This window comes from Glandiceps talaboti, chromosome 16 (genome assembly GCF_964340395.1).
Source record: "Glandiceps talaboti chromosome 16, keGlaTala1.1, whole genome shotgun sequence".
Lineage (NCBI taxonomy): Eukaryota > Metazoa > Hemichordata > Enteropneusta > Spengelidae > Glandiceps > Glandiceps talaboti.
The window spans coordinates 11,878,661-11,904,300 of record NC_135564.1 but is presented as its reverse complement, the minus strand read 5'-3'; the positions used below and the strand labels follow the sequence as shown (position 1 = coordinate 11,904,300).

At 35.6% G+C, this 25,640-nt stretch overlaps 1 protein-coding gene across 4 annotated transcripts in view; it reads left to right on the top strand.

Moving 5' to 3' along the window:
* The first annotated feature begins 2,002 nt into the window (after positions 1 to 2,002).
* The window catches only part of LOC144447840 (WD repeat-containing protein 7-like), a 33,239-nt gene continuing 9,601 nt past the window's right edge, over positions 2,003 to 25,640 (top strand). The window contains exons 1-21 of one of the 4 annotated variants that reach the window (XM_078137953.1): positions 2,003 to 2,040; positions 3,488 to 3,672; positions 5,278 to 5,384; positions 6,884 to 6,962; positions 7,554 to 7,728; positions 8,198 to 8,268; positions 8,628 to 8,747; positions 10,206 to 10,351; positions 10,530 to 10,632; positions 11,237 to 11,405; positions 12,405 to 12,487; positions 13,039 to 13,210; positions 13,798 to 14,018; positions 15,066 to 15,261; positions 15,849 to 16,938; positions 17,688 to 17,803; positions 18,450 to 18,568; positions 19,078 to 19,318; positions 20,835 to 20,879; positions 24,434 to 24,622; positions 25,179 to 25,365. In XM_078137953.1, coding sequence (XP_077994079.1) covers positions 3,514 to 3,672; positions 5,278 to 5,384; positions 6,884 to 6,962; positions 7,554 to 7,728; positions 8,198 to 8,268; positions 8,628 to 8,747; positions 10,206 to 10,351; positions 10,530 to 10,632; positions 11,237 to 11,405; positions 12,405 to 12,487; positions 13,039 to 13,210; positions 13,798 to 14,018; positions 15,066 to 15,261; positions 15,849 to 16,938; positions 17,688 to 17,803; positions 18,450 to 18,568; positions 19,078 to 19,318; positions 20,835 to 20,879; positions 24,434 to 24,622; positions 25,179 to 25,365 — 3,788 coding nt within the window. In that variant the 5' untranslated portion in view covers positions 2,003 to 2,040; positions 3,488 to 3,513. Of the gene's footprint in view, positions 2,094 to 2,657; positions 2,774 to 3,487; positions 3,673 to 5,277; positions 5,385 to 6,883; positions 6,963 to 7,553; positions 7,729 to 8,197; positions 8,269 to 8,627; positions 8,748 to 10,205; positions 10,352 to 10,529; positions 10,633 to 11,236; positions 11,406 to 12,404; positions 12,488 to 13,038; positions 13,211 to 13,797; positions 14,019 to 15,065; positions 15,262 to 15,848; positions 16,939 to 17,687; positions 17,804 to 18,449; positions 18,569 to 19,077; positions 19,319 to 20,834; positions 20,880 to 24,433; positions 24,623 to 25,178; positions 25,366 to 25,640 lie in introns of those variants that run through there. The other 3 variants (XM_078137952.1, XM_078137954.1, XM_078137955.1) reach the window with 3 other exon arrangements.

Genomic DNA, 25,640 nt, shown 5'->3' with positions numbered 1-25,640 from the left:
TACAAATTCATTAAATTATTTGAAAGTGTGTCTCTATTGGCTATGTTTGTGTGCAATTCAACATGTTCAGGTCAATGGAGGCACAGATTTTAGAGTCAGTCCATCCAGTAAATTTCAAGGTATTTTATTTCTTATGTGTTACGTGTACAGCTACACATGCAAGTTTTTATACCACATGGTGACCGTATAATGCAACTAATAATGGCCTGCAATATTGAGAAGTCATTTCTAACCAAAAAAATAACAAAACCGTTGCTTAAAAGGTGCAATGTTATGACTCCATGTCATATGCTTGGGATGTATCAAGTGACAAAGAGTTTATGTTATATTTGAACGTATATTTATAGCCATCATTGTTCATGGTTTATTGTATGCACATACATTTGTTGTATGGAAATTTAAGTACAGCAGTGTGGTTCATGATTTCGTTCAGTTGTTGAAAATAAGATGACCCCCCCCCCCCCTTGATTTACTTTGTAACTAGATTTAAACTGAATGCCTCCCGTAAGGGAATCACTAATTATGCAAATAACTCATTAAACTAAAAAAACTATGGTAACAGGCTTTGTTTTTGGACAAGCGTGCTTTCTTAAATTAATGTATGCGCAGAGTGCATGATACTGCTTAATTACTGAATATAGTTCATTATTCAAAATACTCATTAAAAGGTAAAAGTTGTAGCAACAAACTTCATAGGACAGGTGCTTATTAGAATGGTTGATATATGTATCATATTATACGAAATTTGAAGCTTGCATTTTTAAGATACAACCTAGTTAAATAATTAATAATGCAAATTTTTCATTAAAACTGTAAACTATATCAAAAATTTTATAGGACATATCCGCTTTGTTATGGTTAACATATGTACTAATTTGTATTGAAATTGGAGCATGCAGTCTTAAGATATAGCCTAATTACCGAAAATCATTGATTATGCGAATTATTCATTAACACTGTAAGGTACATCAACGAACTTTATAGGACATACACAATTTGTTATGGTTAATGTATGTACTGAATTGTATTGAAATTGAAGTATGCAGTCGTAAGATATAGCCTAATTACCAAGAATAATTAATTATGCAAATTATTCATTAACACTGAAAGGTACATCAACAAGCTTTACAGGACATGCGCGATTGTTATTGTTAACATGTGTACTGAATTATATTGAAATTGAAGTATTTATTCTTATGATATAGCCTAATTACCGAAAATCATTAATTATGCAAATTATTCATTAACACTAAGGTACATCAACTAACTTTATAGGACATATGTGTTTTCTTACTAAATTATATTGAAATTGAAGTATGCAGTCTTAAGATATTGCTTAATTATATTTGATTTCATTAATATGCAAATTTCTCTAATTAAACATTAACCGATCTGGCTCAAAACCTAATCAGGTCTAGCTATTACCCTGTAAAGATTGTATATTCCAAATTTCATTACAATCGAGCCAGCCGAATTTTAGAAAATGATGACACAGACAGACAGACACACATTTGTATTTTAATACATAAAAATGATGGCCCCCCCCCTCTTTGCGTCCCAAATTGAGGCCTCCCCCCCCCCCTGTCTAACCTCCCCTACATGAAAGTTCTTGGGTTCATTTCAGAAGCCATAACATTTTTGGGACAGGGAAGGACCGGGGGGGAGGTGTCACAGTGTGTGTTGCTAAATATTCTCTTCTCAGCCCCCCCCCCCTCCTCCCGTACGTATATGTGCATGCGCTTGGCGCACTAGATTTAACCTTTAACCCATGGACGAATCACCGCGGTTAATAATGGTCTAGATATATACACCAAGTTTATATATACACCATTTGCGCCATAGTAAACAATTACAATAATATCACCGCTTCAATCAAGTATCAGGAATTGTTTGATAATAAACGAACATGTAGACATGTGAACATTATATACTTTTCACGAAATCTTGCTTGAGCCTATTTTATCAGCATGCTGCAGACTATTTAAGTATATCATAAGTGAGGCGGTCGAACAAGATGGCTGTCAGGTGAATCGCTGGATCGTACGTATCATCGTATGTATGTACGTTTATTTTGGAGAAATTAACTTCGATCGGTAGGTAAAGGCTCTGAAAGTGGGCTTCGGTGTCTGACATGGGAGATTGATAGTTACGCTTGTTCAGCTAACATAAGGAGTGTCGACATCGGCTGCCAAAACATTTACATGTAATACCGTACCGATCTATGCAAAAATGAATGATCGGATTGATCCGCTGTTATTGTGACCTGGCGGATCCGATGTAAATTTGATCCAGGCATTTGTCACGTTTGCTGTCTAACCTAAACATTGCACATTGTACAAGAATTAAGTCGTATCTGTAAGATCAGAAACTCTCACTGAAATATTCGAGTTTTGAACGGTTAATCCATTTTACCGGTATTGACCTGACCCGGAAGTGAATTGAATGAAAACATAATCATGGTGGTCGGATGGGTTTGAGCACAGGTACTCGAATCAATATGTATGATTTAAAAAAAAAAATATGTATGTAAATAAGACTTATTTATATACAATACATTTTTTTCCTACACATTGATTCGAGTACCTGTGGGTTTGAGCATGGATCTATTATTGAATAATAGATCCATGGCTTGAGTAGCTGGCTCTGCTGAGGTGTACCTCCATGGTATTTACAGAAATGTATACTGTGGAAGAATGAGTTGAGGAAGTATAAAATGAGGCCACTGTGGCATTACTATACATGCCTGTGCCAGAGCATAAAGCCATAAGGAAAGGTAGCTGCAATAATTGTAGCTTTGTTTTTGTTTACAATGCTTTTTTTTTCTATTTTCTGTTTTATGTTGTTGTGACTCGTCATTTTTCATTGTATTTTTTTTCTTACAGGATTTGCAAACCAAAACAAAGCTACAATTCTGTCTATCAGCATGGCCAATCTAAAATCTCTTGGCAATTACTTTCAGGGTTTTCTCACAAAAATAGTCAATATTCCCTAGCTTCAATACCAAAATTCACTACATAAATACTCGAATCAGTTCATTTTTATGTTCAAAACGGCAACAAATACTCCAAACCACAACACGGGAGTGCTACTTGGCAGTCTATTATGATGTTGTGCCAGTGCATGGAGCATGCACAATATTAGTCAACATGTCTGCAGAATTTTAAAATTTAGCTGAAACGTTGAGAGTATAGTACGATTTTCACTTGAAAATAACACTGAGAAAGCAGTAATCCGATCGAGAAAGACGCAGTTTTAGTCTGTGATATAGGATATGCTTTACTTTCAAAGAGGTGAGGGATATTATTTACCAAAAAAAAAATGGTTTAAAAATGTGCTCCCTGATCCAGAACACATTTTAGATAGGGAACGTTATATAGGGGATCTGTAGTGGTTGCAGCATAGTGAGAGTGATATAGCAAAACTGCTACAGTACTGCATCTAAAGGAAAGGCACTTGAAAAATATTGATGTTTCGTATTTTATTGCAGGGTTATAGTTCTACTAAAACTCAACAATGGCTAACAACAATTTGGTGGTACCAATCATGTTGTGGGGTCGACATCCCCCAACACATTGCATCTCTGCTGTGATGATAACCAGTGACCAGAGAACTATTGTTACAGGGTGTCATGATGGTCAACTTGTACTGTGGGACTTCAGTGAAAATATGCACGTAAGTTGAGAATCTCAAAATCTTTCTTTCACACAAGATTTATATGTCCAGATCCATGTATAAGTTTTTTTCTTAGAGATTACTTATAATTATTTGGATTTGAGCTTTCTAGGTAGTTTGTCCTCTCAAATATCTGTTGAGGTACTGTTCATAAACATGAGCATGAATATTAATATGATGAATGAAATTACTCAATAGTTTGTGTATTTGTTTGTTTGTTTGTTTGTGTTTGTAATTTCCTAGAAGCTTTGGAAAGACTGTCTTCAAGGACCTCGCCATTGAAATCATAGGAGACCCATACAAATGTTGAGAAAATGAAGCAATCCAAAGAAAAACACAAGCAGTTAGAGTTAGGTTTAGTTTAGATTATACATTTGTATAGTGTAGTGAAGGAGTATGATGGGGAATCGAGGTGAGAGCCGAAAGAAACTTTTTCTAAAGGTGTGACTTGAAACAGATCTCTTGGATCCTTGTTATGTGTATATGTTGTTATGTTGTGTTGTGTTGTGTTGTGTTATGTTATGTTTTGTATTATGTTGTCATGTATGTTATGTTTTATGTTATGTTATGTTATGTTATGCTGTGTTGTGTTATGTTTTGTGTTATGTTGTCATGTATGTTATGTTTTATGTTATGTTATGTTGTGTTATGTTTTGTTTTGTGTTATGTTGTCATGTATGTTATGTTTTATGTTATGTTATGCTATGTTATGCTATGTTATGGTATGAGACTGTCTCCACATCTACAGCAGGGTGTAGCCCTCCGTCAAAGTCTTCCACAGTCACTTGTCGTCTGTCTTTTGCACATCTGGGCCATGTTGATACTGTACGCTCTTTGACATCATCTCTCCATCATGTTGATCTTTAATTCAGCTGATCATTTGACATTTCCTGGTTGCCGTTCAGTGGATCTGATCAGATAAAATATGTAGTATTAGGCATGGAAAAAAAAAGAATTGTTTCTGGTTAGGACCATTTGTCTAAAATTGAATATAATAATTTAGTGCAAGTGTGTATGTGGGGTAGATGTCATTTGCCTGTTTGTGATCGGCTCTGCAGTTGTCTTCACTGAAGTAGATAGGGTTATTTTTATGTTTCCCCACGGATCTGCAGACTGCATGGGCTGGACAAACACACACAAAAAAGACATCATGATGTGTGCGCTGACCAGAAACAAGTCTTTTTCTTTGGACTTAATAAATATTATTTAAATATCACAGCCAGTGTTTTTCAGTCTTGCAGTAGTGAGAATATATTCTGAAAAAGAATTGTCAGTGTTCTCCCCAGGACCATTTAAACATATCAAACAACATGCTTTAAATGTAAGAAAACAAAAAGCAACATCATTTGCATAACAAAACATTAAATTCCCATGCAGATTGAAAGTGATGCTGGGTAAGTTTCAGGGTAGAAAACTGAATGATACACAGTTTGCCCTCTAATGGTAATGAAACTTTGCTGTTGTGTCACCACATAGTAAGAGATTGGGGAACACCAAAGTTTGGTGCGTCACTAGAAATTGTGTGCGTCAGTGGCCTGTCAAATTAGCTTAGAGGGCATACTGACAATACTGTATAACAATCTTGTTATGTTCTTTCTAAACTAGATATCTGCCCGTAATATGCTGTATGGTCACACAGCTGCTATAACATGTCTGTCCAGAGCCAATGATTCGTGGGATAGATCCAATATAATAAGTGCTGCTGAAAATGGGTAAGATTTCACACTAATGTCTTGAGAAGTTAGTGTCTGCCATTGGGTATACAACATGTGAGAAGTCTTAAAATTGCACTGCTGTAAGTTGAGTATTATTTTTTCGATCAGACAACCAATATATTCACTTAAAATTGTTAAAATACTAATAATTAGATATTGTATATGTTAATTAGGGATCTATTGTATTCATAAGTGGTACAGCAAAAAGTTGGAGGTCATGATCACATTGGGGAGCTGATTTTTGGGTGTGGAACACCCCCCCCCCCCCAACACACACACACACACACACACACACACACACACACACACACACACACACACACACAGTGGCTGGGGTTTTGGTGTGTTAGACTTGCTAACATTTACGGGAATTCTCTCACAATACATTCAGTACAATGTATGTATGTATCAGTTTATTTTACCCCAAATAAATATAACAATGGGTAAACGGGGAGTCAGGAAATAGCATACAGCTAGTCTGGGCCTGTCCCCTCACATATTTATATACAGGAATTTACAGCAAGGTACTCAGTATGACTCAAAATATATATGTATTATGTACACATGATCAAAATTACAAATATATAGTTGATCAGTTACAGTAGATGTTGCTTCAACTTCAAGGTTTGTTTGAAACGATTTATACATTTTATGTTAACAGGATGTTATTCCAAATTTCTGCGCCTGAAAAAGAAATAGAAAATTGACCAGGGTTTGATCTGGTATGATATGGACATAGATTTTGATATAAGCAGAATCGAATATCATAGTCATGACTAGTAATTCTAAAATAATCATACAAAGAATGCAGTGATTGTTGGTGGATCAAACCATAAATAAAAGTGATTTCATTGATTTTTTTGTGTGTGAGATTGTGAGTCCAGTGACATACATGATGTATGCTGAGTGAATACATAAGCGAGTGGGATGTCGAGAGCCTATAGCAAAATATGTACCAGCAAAAATAATGTATAAGTCTAAAAAAGAGAAAGAATTGTTTCTGGTCAGGATGTTTTGTTTAAAGTGGTGTGACGATACACATTTTTTTTTAAACCTGTTACTCTATCTACTATTTATGGCAGTTACTTCTTTTCATTTAGTACTTTAGAGCAAGTGTGTATGTGGGGTAGATATCATTTGCTTGTTCATGACTGGCTCTGCAGGTGTCTTCACTGAAGTAGGGAGGGTTATTTTTATGTTTCCCCATGGATCTGCAGACTGCATGGGCTGGACAAACACAGAAAAAAAAGCTGACGCAAGGTATACTATGAGTGATGTGTGCACTGACCAGAAAAAAAAGCTTGACACAAGGGTATGAGTGATGTGTGCACTGACCAGAAACAATTATCTTCTTTTTTTGCCTAAATTGTTTAAAATGCCCCTCCCCCCACCCCGAGACACGCACACAGTGGCAGGGGTTTGTGTATATATTTTCACATTTTTATTTTAGGAAAGATATGTACTTGACAAATATGTTTCTGCTTTGTTTATGACAGGGAGGTATGTCTATGGGATACTGATGATGGACGATGCGTAGAACATACCAAAGTACCAGGAACACATACTAACATACATGTAAGTTAAACTATGCTTAGAACATACCAAAGTACCAGGAACACATACTAACATACATGTAAGTTAAACTATGCTTAGAACATACCAAAGTACCAGGAACACATACTAACATACATGTAAGTTAAACTATGCTTAGAACATACCAAAGTACCAGGAACACATACATGTACTAACATACATGTAAGTTAAATTATGTTTAGAACATACCAAAGTACCAGAAAATGTGAATGTTTCAATGTCATCCACTACTAACATGTATTTCTTTATAATCACATGGAACGTAACCAAAACAAGCTAAATATCCCCAGCAACATTCATTTTGTATGAAAACATCTCAGTAATTCCCACAGCAGTGTTCCCTGTAATCTTACTGCTAGACACTTCGGGCTATCTGCTCACACTGAAGATTGCCAGTGAGGGTGCTATTCCACCCTCATATTGCATCAGAAGAAAGCCCGAGGTCTAGCATAGACTACACTGTATGTTCCCCGCTAAAGATTAAGATATATGTGTGTGCATTGTGTAGCATTTGTAATAAAGTTTCAATGCATCAATGAATGGTTTATTCAATAATTCAATCTCTCTCTGTAGCCTATTCAGGTTACCAAGGGAACGGGTCGGGAATCTTGGATCATTCTACATGGATATTATGCTGATGTTCATATATTAGACTCCAATAGCCTTGAAGTCTTATTCACATTGACCTCTAAGGTGACCCCAGACTGGATAAGTGCATTGACCTTACTTAGACCAGTCAAAAGACAAGGTCAGTGAATACACAGTAAAAATGTCATGGCTTCAGGAAATAAAAGTGTCAAACTACAATGTATGACATAGTTGGGGTTCCAAGGTGATAGAATTCACTTTTTGTTAAAACTACAACATTGTATCGTTGGTGAAAATAAAATGATCAAATTACAGTACATTGTACAATAAACTATGCCTTCCGATGTTTTATGGTGTCTTATATTTGCTGTTATTAATTTCTCTTTTTAAACATATTTTACTATTGTATTGTATCATACAAATCTGATTAAAATCTGACTTAGTGAAGTCGGCATTATTTCTGTATTTAACTCTTACATTAATTGATGTTTGTTCATTTTTTGTTATGTGAGTGCCCGATACCTACACATCATACATAATTATACATTTATACCTTTCATTAATCTCTTCCATCAAGCTGGTTCATTTTTAATTAACTTTTAAAATGTAATTTTATTTATGCATAACAGAAGATGTGATAATTGCCCTGACAACATCAGGAACACTGAAAGTATGGACACTGACAGGATCAGAATCTAAGGTAAATCATTTCTGACACTGTTTGCTTTCTGACAATATTCTGATGTTTCAGTGGATAATTAGGATTTCTTGTCCATTGTCTACGTAAAATCGAAAAAAGTGTGTCAAAAATAACGTAAACAAAGTTTTATTACATCACAATGTATAGTTTCAGATTAAGAGTGATTACATGACATTTATGCAGTATCCTTCCAATGTGAAGACACAAACCTCTCCTACCTCAGGTGTTTTTGCTAAGATTTTAGAACCTGGGTATTAGAGGGTGCTGTGGGTAACAGAGGGTAACCTGGGGAACAGAGGGTTACCCAGGCAATTGAAATTAGTCATGGAAAATGATAAAAAGCTGTTTTGTTTCTTCAGGATTCCGAACCAATCTTTGAAGATGAGTCCAAACCCTTGCGGTGTCTCAATGCACAGACCTTAACATGTTGTGCATTCACTTTGAGAACTGTACTTGTAGTTTGTAGTAAATACTGGCAGGTGAGGATATTGCTTATTATACCATTTACCACATTTTACCACAAACCATTTAGAACAAAAATTATGAAATATATACTCTCGTCGTTCTACTTCACAACAACATACATTTGTATGTCTATGTCACAACAACATGTGTCTATGTCACTGGTTATGCTGTATTTGAAATCTAAGCCAAAACATTCAAAATTGCCATTACTTCCTCGATTTTTTTTTTATATTACTGGCACTGGTATAATTATGATATTCTCCAATATTTTAATTCATTCAGCCAGAAAATTCTCATGACCTAAAGGTTATCATATTATATTGTTATAGATATTTAGTGTTTTTTTCACTGCCCTCTTTATATTTTGTCATGTATTTATTTATGAATTTTATTTACAGTGTCTAAGGAGACAGACTTGATTAGCAAATAGCTATTGTTCTGGTCTCCTTTTACCTACCTCAAAACATGTATAATTTCACGCACGCACACACACACACACACACACACACACACACACATATATATTATATATATCACTACTTGTCTAGTGACAAAGGCCCCTTAGGTCATGCATATTTTCCTTGGCTGAATGAAGAAAAATATTGGGGAATAACATCTAAGTATAAATAGTGCCAACTGCTTATTAAACACAGTACAAAAATTATGTCGTTAATATCATGTAAATATTTAGTTGTTTATTGAGATTTCATGGATTTAGTCTTGGTAATGATTCAGTAATTCTTGAATTTGATAAATAAAAATCTTGTCATTCCCGTTTCATTTCAAATAAAAAAAGTAAAAATTTTAAGTACTTCTTGGTTCATTTTGTCCTCTGGGTCTAACACTATGTTATATATCTTAGAAAAGACATTTTACATATATAATGGCAAACAGTGTAGTAAATGAACTTGAACACCACTCCAGGAAATGAAGGCATTTTCATAAATTTTGGGTTCTTGGGAGTCGTATCATGATTTCACATCACATACATGTACATTATGTACATTTCATGTGATAATGCCAAAAAACACCAAATTGAAGCCTGTTTCACATATATTGTTGTGTTACTGTCTTAGTAGTGATCCGGTGTTGCCTCTTGGGAGTCACCAGACATGCATAATTATGTATGAGAATATTCATGACTCCTGAGTGCTTATTACCTTTAGATAAATAGTTGGAAATATTTATTGTTCAACTAATAAACATGCATGTCTTTGGACTCCAATGAGACAATGCTGAACTACTGCTAGGGCAGTGAATGTGAAATAAATGTTTTTATCTAGTATTAGTATTGCCACCAATTTTTTTTTCAAATCATGCTGCCATTCAGTCATGCAGAGTAAAGTATTTGAAGGGAACTAGGTCTTCTATGGAGACTTGTTTAACTCGAGGAGTGGCATATTTCATATAAAACTAAAAACCTAGAGTTCATGAACATTGCTTCTGAAAATCTGGGATTAATTTTGTTGCAGATTTATGATGCTGGTGATTTCTCTTTGCTGTGTTCTGTATTCTGTGAGAAGGGCCAACGATGGGCTGGAGGAGATTTCATTGCTGCTGACAGGGTAGTTGTATGGACCAAAGAAGGCAAAGGATATCTCTATCAATTACCTTCAAAGTAAGTGAGCACCCCTCCTATGTGTTAACATTTGGTATGACCCCCTTTGACTTCAGGTTATTGATTGTACCACTCAAAGAAATGGGGGTTTCTTAAAAGTCGGGAAAGTCAAGTTTTCTGATTGTTTTTCAAGGCATGCATTGTAATAGTAACATGTACTCTGTTTTTCTTATATTAGTTGTATTCCAGATAATCTAGATTTCCGATCAGGTATTGGTAAAAAACCAGGAAGTAATGTTCCTCCATTCTTGTATTGTGTACAAGAAGTCAGTGATAGCACTGTAAGTATACAGGCACTATTGGCAGATTTAATTATTGCAATTATGAGTAAATGAACCATTTATATATATGTGTGTGTGTATTTATTTGTGTGTTTTCATATGTTTGTGTGAAAGAGAGAGAGAGAGAGAGAGAGAGAGAGAGAGAGAGAGAGAGAGAGAGAGAGAGAGAGAGAGAGAGAGAGAGAGAGAGAGAGAGAGAGAGAGAGAGAGAGGGGGGGGGGGGGAAGGGGGGAGGGGGGGGGGAGCCAGAGCAAGGCAGAGATAGATAGACAGACTGACAACACCAATCTGAGTTAAATCATGCACAATCATTTAATGACAGTCCCAGTCCCATGCTTCCATGTGATTGCAGATTCATGCTACATAACAGATTATTATGATAAATCATTATGCTCATGTGAAAGTTATGAAAGTTAGAAGATAAACACAAAATTAGAAAGGAATAATTCTATTCATTTCAGCAGATGCAAAAATTTATATGGTCCACTAATGATCAGACATGTCAAGAGAAAGAGGTCACCAACAAGAAAACATGTCTGTTACCCAGTACAAGAAAGAAATATACCAAATTATTTATTTGTCTTCATATTTTTTTTTTTTTTAGCCTTTAGCATGTTCCCCTGTTATGACCTTTTTCTATGGAAGACGAGGTCCGTACCTCAAGCTTCTGTTGAGAGGTGATTCTAATGGAAAAGTGACTGTCTGGAAGATGCCTGAGATATCAGAGAAGGAACTTGGATTTCTAAAACAAGAACAGTTTGATACTTACCCAGGTAAAGAGCAATAGGATACTGTCAATCAATCAATCAATCAATCAATCAATCAGTGAATGTATAGCATCAGTTACCATTACTATGTAGAGTTCAGAGGTGCTGAATATTTTTCTTCGTTCAGCCAAGGAAAATATTAGTGACTTAAGGGGCCTTAGGTCACAACTATTTTCTGGCTGGATGAAGAAAAATTATTGGCGAATAACATAATTATACCAGTGCCAGTAATATCAGAGAAAATTCGGGGAAAGTAATGGTAATTTGTGTGAGTCATATTTTGGACGCAGCAGAACCAATGACGTAGACAAGCATTGTTGTAACATAGACGTGGGTTGTCATGATGTAGAATAACCTGAATATATACATTTGTAGTCCATATTTTTTGTTCATTCTGGCCTGTGCATGGTATAATACAATCTTATTAAAATCTGATGTGGTGAAAAGGCTAGATGTCTTTATTTAACCCTCTATTTCCATCACTTTGTGTCATTTGTTTTGTTCCGGGTGATGGTCGCCTTCTTACATCTGACCCTGTGTAATAGAAAATCTCATGCTTTTGAGTAGCCAATCAGGATGAGCATTACGTTGGCAGCTGCACACACTGGAGAAATTGAAAAAAAAAACAAAAAAAAAACAAAAAACGTACAAACGGAGGATTGCAGTCTCTCCAAACGATTTTGAAAGAAGTGTGCTGATTGGTTGAAGAAACCTTTCAAGATCCTTGAGATTCAAATGAGATTTCCCATGCCAGAGGGTAATACTGTCATTGTGAGTTCCTGTAGTTCTCAGCAAAACATGTGCATTATGAATACACATTTATTGTTATTAATGACAATACTAAGAATTCCATTATATAAACCAGCTGCAAGTCATCTGTACACTTACATGATCATTGATCTCTAGTACAGATTTGTGAGACTTTGAAATATTGTAAGAATGTGTGACTTATTTTACTATAGACAGGGTTTTCCATTATCTTGATATTTATTGATTTCTTGACAGTGATGCCACCCACTGTATCAAGTAGTCTGGCAGATCTGTGGATCTCTCTGGACCCAAAGCCACCAGGAATTATAGATCAGTTGGTAAGTTGATTACACATCAGTTGGCAAGTTATATCAAATAAAGATTTAGCATAGATAACAGAACTTGTTGATCTCTCTCATCGAATCCAAATGAACTCTTTTTGAGTGCAGCCATTTAGTTGGATCGACTACAGTTTTTATACCAAACTCAAACATCATGAACATTAAGCTTTCGCCCGTCTCAAGTTCCCTGAGGCACTTGATGTGTAGATCTTATGATTGTCTCACGTAATAGTAATAACTCAGATTATCAATAATGATTATCAAACAATTTAAAGTATGGTAAGACAGCATGCTGGATCTCAGAGAAGAGTTTTGGCCAATGTGAAGCCCTCGATGTAGTATGTGTACCACTGATTGAAAAGCAGTGCACTTCAGTCTGTATTATAATAATTACCAAATACAGGACTCAGATGTCACTTTTTCAACCAATCAGAGAGTACCTTTTCAAAAACTAACACTTTTCCACTACAGTTTCCATGAAATATTTCAAATGACAAATGTCCAGAACAAGTATCATAATTTATGACATTGTTGTTCAAATTTTCCAGAGTTTAAAATCGATAAAGGATCCTGAGGATTTGTTAGCAGTGACAGCTAGTATATATTTACCAATGCAAGGCAGACTTGTATGTGGTAGAGATGATGGTAGTATTGTTATTGTACCTGCAACTCAAACTGCCATTGTACAGTTACTACAGGGTCAGCATACTGCCAGACGAGGTCAGTGGTATTGTATTTCTGTCTCTCTATGCATAGGTTTAGTATAGTATTATATTTCTGTCTCTATGCATAGGTTTAGTATAGTATTATATTTCTGTCTCTATGCATAGGTTTAGTATATGAGTAACACTGGAGTAGAACACTTTCTCTATGTGCTACACTCATTTATAGCATTCATATCAAGTGTAAAAGTATACTGTTTCCTTTGCTAATGCAATGAGTAACACCGAAGTTAAACACTTTCACTATGTACTACACTCATTTATAGCATTCACATCAAGTGTAAAAGTATACTGTTTCATTTGCTAATACATGTATCATGGTAACCAACCTTACATGTAAATGCAGAATAATCAAATCAATGCTTTTTATTCACTACTAGAAATTCAAGTGTTGTTTGCATTCGAAATCTCTCAGATTGTCAAATTATGTTGTGTGTTTTTGAGTACTCATTACTTTTCATGTTTAATATTCAGCATTGGTCACAGCTTTGTACCAGTACTATCCCATGCCTCAAATGTTTGAGAAATTATACAACAAAACTTTACATTCAAACAAATACATATTTTGTGATATTTTTATTCCAGGATGGCCACCACATCGTATTTTACGTGGTCATCGAGGCAAAGTGACATGTCTATTATACCCCCATCAAGTTAGTGAGCGCTACGACTCCAAGTATTTAGTATCCGGTGGTGTGGATTTCTCTGTATGTATATGGGATTTCTATAGTGGTTCATTGATTTACTCCTTCACTGTACATGGAGGAGAGATTTCACAGATGTTGGTTCCACCTGAAAATTGTAATGTAAGTCATCATACCTTTGTTACCAAATGGTCTCTGTGTTATTTATATGTTAATTACATATGATCATCTCTACGATCATGCCATTACCACTATGCCACCTAGTGTTAAAGCTAGCACACTGACACTTTTGACAAAGCCGTGAACAGGCAAAATGTTACTCATCAGTAATGAGAACCCCTGAACTATAAGAACTATATATTACTGTGTTTAACCAACCTGACTTCACTAGCCTGAGTTTAGCATTATATCCCCATACTATTAGAGAATTAAATTTCAAAGTTTCCACTCGTGTGTTTTCCACCAAAGAGTGAAAATACCTTTCCTTATAGTTACCAAACATACCTTCCTATCAAAACATGTATCCAGTTTCACCTTTCAGTTAATGGTAACCCCCCCCCCAAAAAAAAAAAAAAAAAAATGTTGTCTACCAAAGTAATTGTTGTATGCATACATGTACATGCAAAGATAGTCAAAATTGAGCTGGTTGATATTTTTAACTTGAATTTAGATACTATGGGTACTCAGTAATACTGTTTATTATGGTGATAGGGCATTCTCAATTTGTGCCCCACACTTGTGGAATGCTCTGTCATCGTATCTGCAGACTATCACTTCATTTCAGTCATTTAAATCTGGTCTTAAGACCTATCTCTACAACAAGACTTTTGTTTAATTCTGTCTTGTATATAAACTGTACTCGAGATTTTGTGCTTTGTAAACACTTTTATGGAATGCGCTCCATAAGAATAGTAGATTAGATTAGATTAGATTAGATTAGATTACCATAACATTAGTATGCAGTACATAACAAAGGTGTTCAATTGCTATAGATTCATTCAACGAGATGCGTATTCATGATGATATTGGATATTTGTGTCGCATTTTGCATATTTATGAGGTAGTTTACATATTCATGATGTGTTTTTCATATTAATGATGTCTCTTGCATATCCATGTACAACCATGAATGTATTCATTAGCAGTCCTGAAAGCATTGTTTATGAGTTGAAAATGAGTAGTTACGTTTTATTATAATTTTGTCTTCAGACAAGAGTGCAAGGATGTATATGTACAGTAGCAAGTGATCACTCGGTAGCACTCCTAAGTCTACGTGATCATAAATGTATGATGTTAGCAGGACGTCATCTCTTCCCTGTACGTGTCATTAAATGGCGTCCAGCAGATGACTTCCTAGTGGTTGGATGTACAGATGATACTGTCTATGTATGGCAGATGGAAACAGGTAAGCTGATTCTTATCATGTTGTCCAGTCAAAAAAGTGTGCTTCAGTGTACAGTCCCAGATCAGTGAAATTTCTATCCGGACACCTTGGCACTGGATGGAACATTTACAGGCATAGAATGCCTTTAACGTTCCAAGAGTAACATTGTAAATCTGCCATCTTGAATGGTGGATTATGGGATATGTTATCTTTCCATTGATAAACATGAATTAAATAATGTTGCAAACAATCTGGCACATTGTTTGGAACCACAAATAATCTAGCAGTAATTCTTTTTAGAATAGTAGAAGGGTAAAATTTACCTGTGAATTTCAAAGGTCTGAGGGTTTTTCACCAAAATCTTAGTACTTGGTGTGAAATTTATGCAATTTTTACCTGACAATCCCTCTCTGTTGCTATGGTTCCCACACTGTTTAGCCAAAACACTGTACATGTACCGTAGGCTTAGTTAACCAGACCCTTGCAAGTGGTCCAGCCTTCTGCTCATCCCAGTTAGGTTTCACCACAAGGCACAAGTAATCCCACAATTCTTTGAATTTGTGAGCATGCTCAGTTTGATTTTGTTGTTTCTGTATTGTAACTTGTAGGTCACCTGGATAGGATAGTTTATGGTAGTACAGCAATAGAGATATTAAATGCTTGTGATGAGACTGTCAAGGCCAATGAAGTCATGCTGACCCCAGCTCAGAGTATTGCCCAAGCTTTACGTCGTCGCAGCCTCACACCATTGAAAAATGCCGCACAACGGACTATTATAGCAGCAGCCAATCAAGCCCTAGGAGCCAACGATGGCAGCAATGAGGCTCAAAAAGTCACTTCAAATGCGCTGATGATCCAGCCAATCAGATCTAACCTTAAAGACTATGATTCTCATGTCCTGTTTTTTGATACGGAGGCTCTGATTGTACAGTTGCTGACAGATGAGAATCTGATTCCGGGAATCATTACACCTGAGAGTACGGCCAACTTGACTGATTCCCAGAAAACTGCCGAGAAACAAAAAGCTTCCCCAAAACTTGCCGAGAAATTTGCCGGATTCATCAAGAAGGAAATTCAGAAACAAATGCGGAGTGATGATAGTGATAGCGAAGATGAGACACCAGTGGAAGAACCAAAACGGAAATCAGTGCTGAGCAACAAAGATGACCAAGAATTTCAGAACCGAAGGTCAAAGAACTTGACCTTGATGGAAAGTAACTTAACTTTAGACATTTCACAGTTATTTATGTCCTGTCTACATGCATGGGGTTTAGATCCAAGTCTGGATGACATATGCTTGACAAAACTTGGTCTACTAAAACCCCACAGCCCTGTCTGTTTTGGACTTATTTCTCGTGGTGGACACATGTCTCTCGTTATGCCAGGCTGGCATAAATTTCCCAGCAAAGACATCCCAATCACGACTGTGGCTGTCGAAGAGAGAATTCCATCCAGCATATCAGCAAAAGCAGCCCTGGAACAAAAGAAGTCTGCCAAAGAGTCTCTAGAGCAGAAAATGTCAGCTAAACCAGGCGTAGGGGAGAAGACAACAAGAGCGTCACATCTTGGACACTGGGAACTGTCTAGGGCCGTTACTACACAACATCTACTGTCTGTCATATCTGTAGCTAATACATTGATGAGTATGAACAATGCTAGCTTTCTTATCCACTCATCAATTTCAAAGACTAAGAAAAGGTAGGTTGCCTAGCAACATAAATGACAGAACATTTTCTTATGTGTGAATACATGTACTCTATAACTTTGTGTAAATTAAAGAAACTCGTCTCTATTTAGTTTGCATTTTCCAGTATTAGCACATGAATAGGAGTATGTCTGAAACCATGGGATGACAGTTATTTGACAAAAGACTCTTATCAGGCAGGTTACTTGGAACTGCTCTACAGCCATTCGTCACACACAAAGCATTATGAAGGGATTGATTTAGATAAGGGAAAGATAGGCAGGAACTACTTGAAATAACTGACTGTATAACCAGATGGAACAAATGATGGAAACTAGTAATTAAATTGCTTGTATACCGTATGATATTGCCCTCAACAACCAACATGGTGATGGGTTTGCAAGTACAGCACTTCAGATCATTTGGCATATCAAGAAATATTCCTTCATGGTAACACTTTTCTGCAACTACATGTAATTAAACAAGGTGTAAAAAGGCTGGCCAGCTATTCAAGTGTCATCCACTGTGATCTGGTTTAAATATGATTATGAGAATATATGAGAAAATGAAGAGATGAGAATGCAGTTGTATTTATGAACATTGTCAAGTCATCACCACTTAGTTACACGCTTGTAAAGGAGGATGGATACTAGTAGAATAGACAACTTGGCACTGATGTGTCTCGTTTCTTTATCTTGTACTAATTTCTGATTTGATACATACAGTGTACATGTAATGTGATTTATCCTTCACATCATTTCAGAAGTAAGAGAGTATACAGCCATGGTATAGCTATTACAGCTGACAGTGATTCGGACATATCAACTGAGGGTGATAATTTGTCAGACTTGACGCCACAACAAGCACAGATTAAACAAGGTCAGTTTATAGAAATAATGACTTGATGGTGTAATGGATGAAGGGAAGTTTGTATACATGTAGTAGGGTGATGTTGGTAAGAATGTACTGTACATCTAGGGCAGACAAGGAGAGTTAAGAGACAGGATAAATTTGTGAATTCAATATGTTAATTAAACACTTGGATGTTATTAAAATGGCCATAGGGATGAGGATTGAGTATTTATTTTGGATTGTTAATTTAAAAAGCAATTTTATCATGGCTTCCTACTTGAAAAATCAGTGAGAAACAATGGTGACAAAGTCTGTGTTTGTAACGCAATGTGTTGCAAAAAGCTAAAAAAAAAATTGTATAAAATGTTTTTTATTATACGTACAAAAACAAAGATTTCACATATTTATTAATCTTTTGCAATTTATTGAGGTATAAACAAAGACTTGGTATATGTTGTGTCACATTGATTTTTTCAAGTAGGAAGCTATGATTATAAATTAAAAATCCAAAATAAATACCCAATCCTCATCCATTTGGCCAATTTTAAAATCAGATTAATTGCATAGTTCAACCCTCCTTGTTCAGCAGCTGAGAGCGCATTGAACATTGCTAACTACTGTATGTTACAATCATATCATGGCATGTCTGTCTGTCTATCTGTTTATCTACCAGGTTGGAGTTTGCTGGCAGCTTTACACTGTGTGTTACTACCAGACTTACTTGGTAGTACTTACTTTAAACCACCATTGCTAGAGTTACTAGCTAGAAGATGGCAGGACAGATGTCTAGAGGTAAGACTTACTTGGTGATACTTACTATAAACTACCATTACTAGAGTTACTAGCTATAAACTACCATTACTAGAGTTACTAGCTAGAAGATGGCAGGACAGATGTCTAGAGGTAAGACTTACTTGGTGATACTTACTATAAACTACCATTACTAGAGTTACTAGCTATAAACTACCATTACTAGAGTTACTAGCTAGAAGATGGCAGGACAGATGTCTAGAGGTAAGACCTGCTGACTTCATAAATGATATACAATGTACATACCTCTCACATAGAACCAAATTGCAGAAAACACTGCTTTGTCCTGTTCAGTGAAGTACCATTTTTTCCGTAACCTGTTAAATCAAATTTCAAATTAGACCACAATCCGGCCTCTTTGTTGTTGTGAAGATTTCATGTTTTAGTCGATGTCTTGGTATTGTAGCTGGAACAGGAGCTCTTTGGTGCATAGACCAATATCACAATAGTACAATATTTATATTTTGGGTTTATTGAATATTTTGTGACAGGTACGTGAGGCAGGTCAAGCACTATTATTGGCTGAACTAAGGAGGATCGGATCAGAAGGCAGACAGGAAGTTGTCAACAGCTGGGCCCCTTATCTTCCTAATTATGTCGACCCTCAGATGAGTATCATGGCACAGGTGCATGCCCAAGAAAGTGAAAGGGCTTCAAGGAGTGGAGAGCCCTCTACTGAGATGAGTGGAGAAGATACAACAGATGCAGAAAATGAAGAAGAGATCCTATCAGGTAATTACAGTATTTTGTTGTGTTAGAATGGGCAAATAATTTGTATGGTGTAAACATGTGAAAACGAGAATATTTTTGAACAAGAGTATTGTCTTTGTTCAACCATATTGATGTGAACACTATGTATTTTCTCATAAATTATTATCCAAATTGCAGTGTATCTCTTGGTTTCACTAAATTTGATTTTGAAAATTGTGTGCTTTTTGAGTCCTTAAATTTAAAGACAAACCTTTGCATGGCCAACTGATTTAAAGCATTCAACGATCAACCTCGTGATGCAAACAAGCATGTCCCCTTACTTTCAAAGCATTGCAGAACCAAGGGTTGTATGGGATACATAAAGGTGATTGGATAACATAAACTTAGATCGTCCCAATAAGGCATGTCCATGTCACATGACAGTCACATGATCAATTTAAAGTATGCAATGGTAAAGCATGTACGATATAATGCTCTGATTGCACACACATTTGCATAATTTTAACATGCTGTATGTGTAGTTCCAGAGGTCATATTTCACCTGAAGATTATGAAATATTTAGATGTACTATGTAGTATTATTTTTTTTTGTATTTTATAAATTAAAATTCTGTTTTCTTGAGGAATGCAGTATTGATAAAAGTGGTGACGGAATGGTAGAGTCGTAGTGTTATTGGCTGGTATTCCGATCCCCTTCCCACAAGCTATTCCTTCCATCTTCCAGACCTAGACATAACTCTTTCTCAGCATACTCTACATGTACACTCTTTCAACAGTTTTGTAGAATTTCAGAGTAAACCATGTTTTTCAATGGTAAATACTCAGTTTTCATAAATTTGTTATATATAACCCTCCCTGTAAGATCACAAATTGAATGTGGGTCACTGTAAATCTTCTTTTGACCATATCTTTCTTTTAATTGTTTGTTTGTTTGTTGTCTCTTGTGATCATTTCATCTGCAGGCCTTTGAAAAAAGTCATTATAAAAAGTTGATTTCCAAAGGTACATGGTAAAACATAGCAAATGACCACTCCAGTCATGTTTAGTTCATTATTATCTGAAAGATGAACAAATTTGTATGCTAATCATTATATCCTTATTTGGAACTTTTTTGGCTTGGTGACCAACCAGTGTAGATATAAATTTGCATATCCTTATTTGGTGATAACTTAGAACATGCATGCGAAACAAGACATTCTCATCAGAAAGATTGCCTTATTTGGAAATGACCAGTTTGTACCGGTAGATGCAAATATATTTCATATTTAGATATCATTGGCTGAGTGACCAATTGAGTTTTTGTATGCAAATGTTATATCCTTATTTGGAAATTGATAGTTCATTGGCTGAGTTAACTAACTAGTTTGATATGTAAATTTGAGAGATTGCTTCTGTCTGGTGATGTCTTAATGTGTAGTTTTTCATAAATGCCTGTCTGTCATAACTAATTCATGGAATGAGTAAATCATTTTAATAACCGTTGTCGTCGTTCGGAATGTGTTGATTGATTCATTATATTTTGTTTTGTTCATAACAGGCCTTAATGCAGGCCAAATAGGTGGAGATAGCCAAGCCTCTACAGGTGAAGGAAACACTTCATTTTGTTTTGTTTTTTCTTTCTCTTCATGCACTGAGTCATCTCTAACATGGTGTGCTCAAATTCTAGTAAAAAATATTGATTGCTCTCAAAAGTTCAGTTGTTTGAGTACAAAAAAAAATTACTACAGCTCCTTGCAGATTACTGTTCACTGTCTCTGTTTGATACAACCATGCAGAAACCAATAAGAAACTACACATGCTTCATTTTAAGATAACAAGATTGAATGAATGCACTTTCTTGCTATTTTGGTAAGTGAAATACTGTTATCACCCACGCCCAAATACAACTTTAAATTTGTAGGTAAGTGTTGATGGAGGGCGGTATTCACTTGATGTATGCATGGTAGCACATTTTTGTTCACTTAGACAAAATGTAGCAAGAAACTGTATTCATTCAATCTTGCTATCTTAAAGTGTAGGATCTGTACTTTCTTATTGGAATTCTGTGTGGTTGTATCAACAACAGAGAGTTAACAGTAATCTACAATGCACTGTATAAAGATTCAATTGCTAACATTTCTGAACTAGGTCAGCAAATGTTAGTTGTTATTTTTTGAGCAGTGGAACCTGTTACAAGGAAAGTAAACAGTCAATTGAATTGGATTAACATTGTAACAACACATGGCACAGCAAGTTGGAACAGCAGCGGCTTGTATTACATTTCATGTTTTGATAAGAACAGTTAAAAAATTTATGGCCTCATTTCATTTAGACAAAATGCAGCAAGAAACTATTCATTCAATCTTGCTATCTTACAAGTGGAGCGTACATGGGCAGTTTATTATTACAGAGAGAGTGAAAAGTAACCAGCAATTTGCTGCGTGTCTAATAAGTTACAGTGTTCATTTTCACATATCACAGAAAATTTCATAAATATACAACTGTCAGATGTTTCAAGAAATATACAACAAATATGGTTGCCAAATATTGTATTTGGAATGCGTTACGCATGTACATCATTATAATACTTAAAATCAGGACTAAGGACTAGAATTGTGTAGGAATACATGTAAAGCTGAATTTGCATGCTTCAAGACTTCTGCCCAGAACATAACTTAGATACCCAATGAGGCTTCTATGCCCGTGTCACATGACAGTCACATGCCCAATATTGTATGATATTGAAACAACAACTGAACTTTTCAGAACCAATCTATTAAAATCTGATATATCTTGATGCATACATACACACGTAACACAGTTCACTTCATATACATTGGTTTGGCTTCATCAACATTTGTGTGTAAATACTAGTATCAGATCACTGTTAACACTACATTGAGCACATAAACAACTTCCACTTCACTTTCTCTCCTCTCTTCCACCCATCCTCACAGCTGTTTGCTTGACTTGAGTTTTACTAACACTTGTGTAAATCAAAGCTCCGATTTTTTTGAATTATGTCAAATACTATAGGTTAGGCTATCACTGTAGTAATAGAAAGCTGTCTGCCACGTTCATACGATAACAATTGAATTTGCATTTTGGGTGTGCAGTAATGGTAGTTTTATCCATGATTATGGTCCTAGCAGCTACTAACCATACACTCATTCTGATCAAATTCTGAAAGAGATTGAGAATTGCTGAACAGTTGTTCCTTTGCTTGTATGGTGGATTGATGGGTGTTTCAGCAATCACCTTGCTTCTGCTGTTAAATAAAATTTGTAAGATTTTTCAGCTCAATTATATTGTTATTATTTGTGTTTATTCCAGAAATATATCCATTCCTCCTAGTAGTACCTGCTGGGAGGGTTCTTTAAGTAATGTGAAAGTACCTCGAAGTATGATATATAATATACACTTTGGTACTGCCAATGTAGATATACATCAGGAAGGTCACCATACACTAGATAGAGGTTTTTGCCCCACTATTACATGAATGTTATTTTCCTTCTGATGAATACTGGTGAAATACAAAAGATAAAGTGGGACATTGAACAGTTATCTGTTAAACCTCTCATGACTGTAACTGTTGGCAATTTTAGGCATAACTTTTAAGTGGATCAGTGGTGCTATAAACATTATAAAGTGTGTGTGTGTGTGTGTGTGTATGTGTGTGTGTGTGTGTGCGTGCGTGCATGCGTGTGTGTGTGTGTGTGTGTGTGTGTGCACGTGTGTGTGTGTGTATATATATATATATGTATATATATATATATATATATATATATATATATATATATATATATGTATATATATATATATATATATATATATATATATATATATATATATATATATATATATATATATATATATATATATATATATATATATATTTAATTGCTGGGCCATGGCAAGTGCAGTTAAACCTTTTGAGGATTTTATTTTGGGGCTCTAAAACTTATATATAATCTTTCAATAAATGAACTTAACAATCTGCAGGGCAGCTAGGTTTCAAAATTAGGGATGTTATGCATGATACCTAGAATATAGTGCTCAGATAATGAAATTCTTACAAATGTATATTCAATACTTACATCATTTCACATCTGTTTTGAACTGTATGAATGTTGTTAAAACCAGTAGATATGATTATAACAAGTTTTGCAGTCTACATATACTTTAGATATAGGTTATACAGTATGCCTTGTAGCTAAGTGAAAAAAAAACAATGGGGGGGGGGGGGTTACAAAATGAACGACATGTCCATCTCACAAGTACTGAGGTACTGTCGATGATCTCAATCAAGAAATATTGGTAACAGTTGGAGACAACCAGTGTAGGTTTTACCTGTTAAATGGGCCTTTCATTTTGCACAGTTTTATTCATATAGGGATATGCTAAAAATAGCCAATAAAGCAACTCAGCTCCTGGAAAGAGATTAAAAGTCTAGGAAATTATGCTGTTTTATGTTCTGAACAGATTCTGTGTGGTGTAAATAATGTAGTGAAGAATCAGTGCATACAGTTGAATATAAATGGAGCATAAACCCAGGAGTACATTCATTTCAGGATCTATGGATGGGGTATACAGTTACTCTAGAACTTCATTATGGTACCTTTGCAGTGTCTGTATGTAGCCATCTTTGCAGTGTCTGTATAGCCATAGTCCCTCTACCATAGAGGGGGTGTGGTATAGCACATATTTCTCTTTTGTTGCAATGTACATGTATCGTATTACAAATCTATTCATACATGTTAGATAGGTCGAGAGAAATAACTCTGTAGACTGAATATTAGGCATACATGTATATATTATATTTGTCTCAAACACATATTGGTAGTACAGACAATGTTATCCCAAATATGTTATTAAATATCTACCATGATGTATGCCTAGGACAATTTTGTACTCAAGATTTTGTAAGGTTGTAGCATCCCAGGGGTTAAAGTTTGATGTATGTGCCAAGGAGTGAATATATATACAACTTACCAAATACAGGATGGTTTTAGGGGATAAAAGAAGCAATTAAAACCTGAAAAGTTTTTTAGAACTCAGGAAAGCCAACCCTGTTCTAAATGACTATTTGTCATGATAATAAATGCATATACAATGTTCTTGCTATTTCCGCTCACTGACTTTCACTGTATCATTTAGGTGGTTCACCAGCTAGGAAAGTGTCGTCATCATTTGAGTCGCGTCGTAAACAGGCCACCACGATTGTCATGTTGGGAGTGATTGGTGCAGAGTTTGGTGCTGAAATGACACCTAGTAGAGTTCAGGGTAGACGTAATGTACAGGAAGCAGGCTTTGGTTTGAAAGACTATTCACTTGCAAGACACACAGGTATGGGCATTATGACAGGAGAAATGAGATTGCCTTGGTGTTTCATTCATGTGATGTTTTTGAGACGAAAATAGACACAATTCAACTCTAGACGAACAATAACAGAGACTCAACACACACAGACAGGATCTTTTACCCAATCATGTTGAAAAGTGATAAAGCATTGCTATTCATTTACAGTGCAGTTGAAACAGGCTTCTGCCAAAGAAGTAAACATTGATGTGATGATTTTAATGGCTTCAATTATTTGCTTTCCTACAACTTTACTCTCCCTTTAGCAATTAATAGTTACTCCTATGGGACTTCACTACATGTATTTACTTGTCTTTGATAGTTACATGTATTTGGAATTCTCGAAATGACAACTCTTGATGAGCTGGAATAAATATACTGAAGGTCATCAGTTCATGTCATTGTGTTGGACATATTAAAACTTAACTCAACAAGTATGATTCAGGAAGATGTATCAGTTGGTTGACTGATATTGTTTGGTGTGTTTGATTTCTTGGTTTGCTTTGTCTAAAGTACTGTTATTCTCACAAACGTTTGATTTCAGCCAAAGCCCTGACATTCTTACTTCTAAAAGAACCGTCACCAAAGTTACCAGCCCATACACCGATACGTAGAGCTGCTATTGATCTGATAGGTAGAGGGTTTACAGTCTGGGAACCATTTATGGATGTATCAGCTGTCTTGCTAGGAATGCTAGATTTATGCTGTAACAGTGATAAACATTCTGTTGCGTAAGTAATGTAACCTAAGTCTGCTCACAAAGCTGCTTGCTTTGTTCTCCACTGCTACCCAAAAACACAGACAGTGTTATTGTACTTACTGGGAATCCTTGGAAAACAAGTGAAAGCATTCCAAACTATTACAATGAGCTAGAGGGAGCTGTTTTAAAAGTATTTGTTAACTAGGGCATCAGCCTCTTACTAATACTGCCATCTAGTACATTATGTATTATTATACATGATATACTAGTCTGTTAATCAGACTTTCACCACTGAGGGCTCCACTA